This window comes from Podarcis erhardii, assembly GCF_964252035.2.
Source record: "Podarcis erhardii genome assembly, chromosome: 1".
Classification (NCBI taxonomy): domain Eukaryota; kingdom Metazoa; phylum Chordata; class Lepidosauria; order Squamata; family Lacertidae; genus Podarcis; species Podarcis erhardii.
In genome coordinates this window covers 139,179,881-139,185,880 of record NC_138497.1, presented here as the reverse complement: position 1 = coordinate 139,185,880, position 6,000 = coordinate 139,179,881, and the positions used below count along the sequence as shown (strand labels likewise).

Sequence of the window (6,000 nt, the reverse complement as noted above, 5' to 3'; positions counted from 1 at the left end):
TTCAATGGAACCTGTTGCTTCTGACTTTTGCTACCTACTTTGGTAGGAAGAGACATTACCATTATTACCATATGCTCATTCCTTCCATTCCTTTGAGCCACGAGGAACTGGGAGGATGCTAAAGGGCACATGCCTAGGACAGAGATAATTTAATTCCTTATTCACCAGCTGCCTGGCACCTGTCCCTTCAATTAATAAGTTGTAAAGAATGTACTGGCCAATTAAAGTAATTAATGGACATTCTGAAGTTTTCTTGGATAAGAATTGAATATGTTCCAATGAAAAATTTGAAACCATTGAAGAACTGTTAAAAAATTCACTCTATCTCTCAGCCCCAAGGAATTAAAACCGCTCTTGGATCTACATGAAATCAAATTGAACCCCAGATAATATCTTTTTTTGATAAAACTTTATTGTATGGAATACAACATATAGAGAAAATAAATTAAGACTTCAAATTTGTTTTAATGGGGATCTGAACAGATTAAAGAAAGATTTTCCAGCCATTCACTGACCACAGAGATTTATTATCAGATTCGTATTCCCCCGGCCAAGAACATACACTGTTTTCATGGTGGACAATATGGAAAAAGATAATTGGGCTTAACAGCTGTGGCAATGTAGTCCTCATTTGCCTTGGCAAGTGCTTCTTCTGTGAAGTGTAAAAACTTTGAGATTCAATTGGTGTCTGATGCTGATGGCTTTAAAAAAGGGGATGATTGGAAGGCATCTATTACAATCCTTTAAGGTTCTAGGATGGTGTTACTGGATGGAGCAATAGTTTCCTAGATTTGTAGATCTCAAGTGCCCACTGATCTTGTTCTGTCAAAAAGCAAAGCAAATATCATTAGATTCTGTATTTTATTATAAGTTGGGGGGGGGGAATGCCTATATTTACATTTTCAACCTGCAATAAATACTTTCTCTCTGAAATAACCCTATGAGTAGGCAGCAATAGTTCCATTTTACAGATATGAAAACTGAGACTGATAACAACTCGTTCCTGGTCAGCCATAGCTGACTTGGTATCTTCTGGATCTACTGATGAGACCACATAAGATCCTAAGTGTTTATGTCAGGTTATTTGGAGATCAGAATGAAATGTATAATATGATTAAAGCCCCAATGCTGCCATTAGTTATTTTTGTGTGCCTATGATCTATGTTTAAGAATCATAGAGAAATCCTTATCTTAGAGAAAAGTCAGCATTAGACAGGAATTGTGGACACAATCCAGCCCAAGTGAAGCTCTTCTAACGGACTTTAATGAGAGACAGAATTGCTCTAAGTGGGACTGAAACACCATTCACTTGGGCTGGGCCATGCCTTATTTATGTACTTGTTACAGTTGTGTCAAAGCCTTGAAAGGGATTAAATGTCACAGGGTCCTTTTTGTATTATAAACCAATGCAGCTCTTTTCAAATTGTCACCCACAGAAATTCAGCTGATACTGGTAGGGATGCCGCCTATAGTAGCTCAGTGCTACTGCTGGCTACATGCAGATAATAAAAGGCACCCACAAATAGAAGTGCGAAAGAAACCAGAGCACGTGTACAGAAGCAACTTACCAAACTACGTGTCTTGAGAAATCTGTTTAGACAGACATGATGTGCCTCACAAATGCTGTGGAATAAAACATAATCAATACGTCATGGAAGCAGGGAACTTGAAAAAGACATTGCAGTATCGAGTGCTCCTGCTCAGGACACTCCATCCCAATCCACCTCCCTCTCGGTTTTCTTTTTCCCTTCCCCAAGAGCCAGTCAGCATTCCATACCCACAGAGTGTGCTTGGTCCACATTGGACTATTAGGACTAGGATTCCCGCCCCCCCGAGGTGTGGGTTTTTTTGTTTTTTGTTTTGGTACTTCTGCAAACTTTGGGGTTCTCCCTCAACCCGCTGCTACTGCTACTTTCTTCTCATGCAAGGCTGGCATCATTTTAGCTCCTTAAGAACAAGCTCTCAATAGAACTGTGTTCACTGTTAGTATATATAAAAATTAAACAGACATTTCCAGATGTGTCAAAATTCTTCTGTACTGAGAGCATATTTCAGTGGAACTGATGAGCCAGTAGTAGAATTGCAACATGAGCTGAACCCTGTCGGTGGTATTTAACTAAGTTTTACTCAGAGTAGACCCATTTAAATTAATGAACACGACTAAGTTAGGTCCATTAATTTAAATGGACCCGCTCTGAGTAAAACTATGAGGTTGCCTTACCCAACATGTGCCCATTCAACTGATTGTTTAGTGTGGTAGTGCCTGCACTTTGAAATTTCCTGCCTATTGAGAGCAAGAAGGTGCCTTCACTGTCCTCTTTTTGGTGCCTGCTAAAAACATTCCCCTTTAGACAAGCCTACCCAGATGCTTAGAAAGTTGAGATAAGGTTAATCTGTTTTAGTATTTTAACTTTTGTATGTTTTAAGGTACGGTTGTAAATTTACAATGATGTTACTGTTTCACCTTTTTGTAAACTGCTTTGAGGCTTTTTACAATTGTGGTGTGTAAATTTATGAGAATGATAATAAAAAAATAAAACTTGACTATCACCTCATTTAATTAGTAGCACCTGCCACCAGTTGACAAATGACAGCACTGATAAATTCAAAGTGAGATGTGAATTCTCTGATCTCCTGTCTTTCTTGGGATTACTTCTCATACTGTACACTCTTGGGCCCTGTTGCTTCAGTCCCAGCTACCTCACAAAGTAATCAGGTTGTCTTTGCACAGGGCCATCTTAAGCGTATCCGGTGCCGTGGTGCAAATATCCCTCTGCCGCCGCCCCCCCCTTTCCCAGAGTTGCCGATCGTTTTTAGGGAGGACAGCGCTGCCGGCTACATGCACAGCTTTGCGGAGCTGGAGGAGGCGGGCAGCGGCTGGAGGGCAGCTCCTCCGGCGGGGAAGAGGCGGAGGCTGGACACAGAGGCTCGCGGCTCAGCTGGCCGCTTCGTGCCGTGGTGGCCATGGCAGGCGGAGGCTCTGGGCATGGTGCTGCTTCAGTGCGGCATGGCGGAGGCAGGCGGCGAGTTGATGCCAGGAGGTGCCACGTCCAGCCTCCGCCTCTTCCCTGGCAGCCTCCAGAACTTGGTGCCCTGCGCCACTAGCCTCTATGGGTAAGACGCCCCTGTCTTTGCCGTTCTTGTAGATAGAGCTGGATGGAGACCACATTTTGAGATTCCTGTATTGCAGAGGGTTGGGCTAGATGACCCTCAGGGTCCCTTCCAAGACTTCTGTGATTCTATGAGGATCTGCTAATGGTTCAGAGTCCTTTTTTCATGTAATTCCTGATCCCTTTCTGTCATTGCATTTTTTTCAAGCTACGGTAATTGTCCTCCCCCCCCCCTTTAACAGTCATTCCAGCTTCCACATTACCCCACGCTCTGGAAGCCACACTTATGGCATTTCTCTCTGATCCCTGCCTGTTGCTTTTCAAGTGAAGCCATGCAGGGATTTCTCCAGCTGCTCTTCGTTTGTTTGTTTGTTTGTTTATATGTTGGACTTATCATGATATACAAAATAAAACCTAATATTTAAACCATTTTGAGCATTTAGAGCAGCTGCTTCCTTCAAAATGCTATTAAAAGTCAGCATAAGCACAACAACAGCAACAACCCCCAGTGGAGTCAGACCATAGTAAGAAGCCTGAGGAGTGAAGTCTGCTTGATCTCACACAGGACAGCCATGAAACAACTGTTGAAAGTGCCCAGCAACCTAACCATCTTTGGAGGCTGGCATATTAGCAGGACCTGCAAGGTAGAGCTTTACATTAGGGCAGGTTGAGACAGGTACAGATGAACCTGTCTCCAAACCATTTTGGGCACACTGAATTGGGCCCAGAAATGCATTGGCAACCAGTGCAACTGATGCAATATTAGTGAAATATGTTCCAAATGCCCGGTTTCCAAGTGACCGTGTTTTGTACCAATCAAAGTTACCAGACCACCTTTAAAGGCACCTCTGACATGAAGTGCATTATAGTAGTCTAGTCTAGATGTCACTAGTGCATGAGTAAGTGAGGCAAGCTCTGCTCTCCAAATAGGATCACAGCTGGCATACCAACCTAAACTGGCAAAAAGCATCCTTGGCCACTGCTGCCACCTGAACACCCCCAATTTGCTCTGAGTTCAGGGTCACACTCCCAAACTGCAAACATGGTCCTTTGAGAGGAGCACAGCTTCATCTAAGACCAATGTAAGACTCTGTCCAAAGTTATGGGTTTCCCTGCCCAATGGATTCAATTTCAGCCTGTTCATTCTCATCCAACCCTGTACAGCCTCCAGTCATTGGTTGAAAAGTTCAACAGCCTGTGGGGAGCTGAGGTAGAGCTGACCAAGTGTCATCTGCAGACTGATGACACTTCAACCCAAACCTACATGAAATCATTGGGAGAAGTCATTGGGAAATGCTGAAAAGCTCAACATCTAATAAATTAATAGCTCAAAAGCATCATGGCTGGTGTAGTAATGATAGGGAGCCTTTCATTCCTTTCATGGAAAGACAGGTGTTCCAGTGCCAGGAGTGTTGGATTTCAACCTAGGCGAAAAGAGAAACCGCTGCTATTCATGCACCATTCTCAGTGCTGAAAGTGGGCGAGGGATACCATACTTTTCATGTGGCCCCATAAACAATCTCCTTTCTTTTCCGGTGGACATGAACGTGGGCTAACCATCCCACTTCTTTTCTCTCTCGCTTTGGACACTGGCCACCCACTTTCCCCTGCAATGAGCTTGTCCGCATTGGGCTGCTGATAAGGGCACACGACAGATTCAGCCCCATCATTTGGGAGGGGGACGTGGCTCAGTGGTTGAGCATCTGCTTTGCATGCAGAAGGTCCTAAGTTCAATCCCCAGCATCTCTTCAGAGCACAAACAGATGTGACATGAGAAATCCATGATCTGATATGCCAACTTAAAAAGGAAAGGCATCTGTGCTTGGGTGAGGGATGGAATACACTAGTGAAATAGTGCTGGGGAGAGGATATTTCTCCCTTTCCTCCTGCACGGTTTCCCCAAAGCTACTGGGGAGGAAATCACAGGTACCACTGTTTTATATTGGGTCTCTGGCAAAGCAAAGCAAAGAAAATAGCAGCTTGGGGTGTGCAATTTACTTGGGAAAACAGCATGGGTGAGGGAAGTGTTAAATTCTCCTTCCTCCAGCACTGCTGCCCTCTTTCATTTGACCCCACCCCATGGCTGCTTTCCCCTACTGTATAGTGGAACTTACCCTCGTAGTTGATGCAGCCGTTGGAGTCTTCCTGCCCTTTCATCAGTTCCTCTACTTCTTCTTCCTTCATCTTCTCACCTAAACCACAGAAGATATTTATGGTGGTGATGATGTTATATACAGTCGTATCTTGGTTCTCGAACACCTTGGTACATTTGGCTTCATACATTTTGGCTTCCAAATGCCCAAAACCAGGAAGTAAGTTTTTGAACATTCCGTTTTTGAACATTTTTAGATGATGAACATCCAACACAGCTTCCTCTTGAGTGCAGGAAGCTCCTGCAGCCAGTTGGAAGCTGAGCCTTGGTTTTCGAAAGTCGAATAGACTTCCAGAACAGACTACATTCGAGAAGTAAGGTACGACTATACTGCTTATGTGCCAAAATTGCTTCTAAGCAGTTTACAGATCTAAATATAATAAAAGCCCTGCTGGATCTGACCAAAGACACATTTAGTTCAGCATCCTGTTCTTACAGAGGCCTATGCTGTGCTGTGGGGTGGGGGGCAAACAAGAGACTGGCTTTGTGTTATGTGTCAGCTATCACTCATGGTGTGTTTCACTCCAAAGAAAGCCCAAGCAGTTTGTTCTTAGTTTGTTCTTAGCTTCCTGGCTCATGGTTTCTTTCAGATAAACAAACTACGAGCGCTGGTTCACGTGTAACAATCAGCTGGCCTCTGGTTTATCTCCTCCCTGGAATGACAACAGCAGGAATAGGGTGGGGGAGATCTGAAGTGGAGACTTCTGAGCAGCATGCACCAGCACACTCCTCGTTCCA

General features: G+C 44.0%; 1 protein-coding gene across 3 annotated transcripts in view; it reads right to left on the bottom strand.

Moving 5' to 3' along the window:
- Positions 1–506: 506 nt before the first annotated feature.
- The window catches only part of MYL1 (myosin light chain 1), a 29,050-nt gene continuing 23,556 nt past the window's right edge, over positions 507–6,000 (bottom strand). For all 3 annotated transcript variants that reach the window (XM_081849985.1, XM_081849987.1, XM_081849986.1), the window contains exons 5-7: positions 5,225–5,302; positions 1,569–1,623; positions 507–822 (exon numbers count right to left, since the gene is read on the bottom strand). In XM_081849985.1, coding sequence (XP_081706111.1) covers positions 1,595–1,623; positions 5,225–5,302 — 107 coding nt within the window. In that variant the 3' untranslated portion in view covers positions 507–822; positions 1,569–1,594. The remainder of the gene's footprint in view (positions 823–1,568; positions 1,624–5,224; positions 5,303–6,000) is intronic.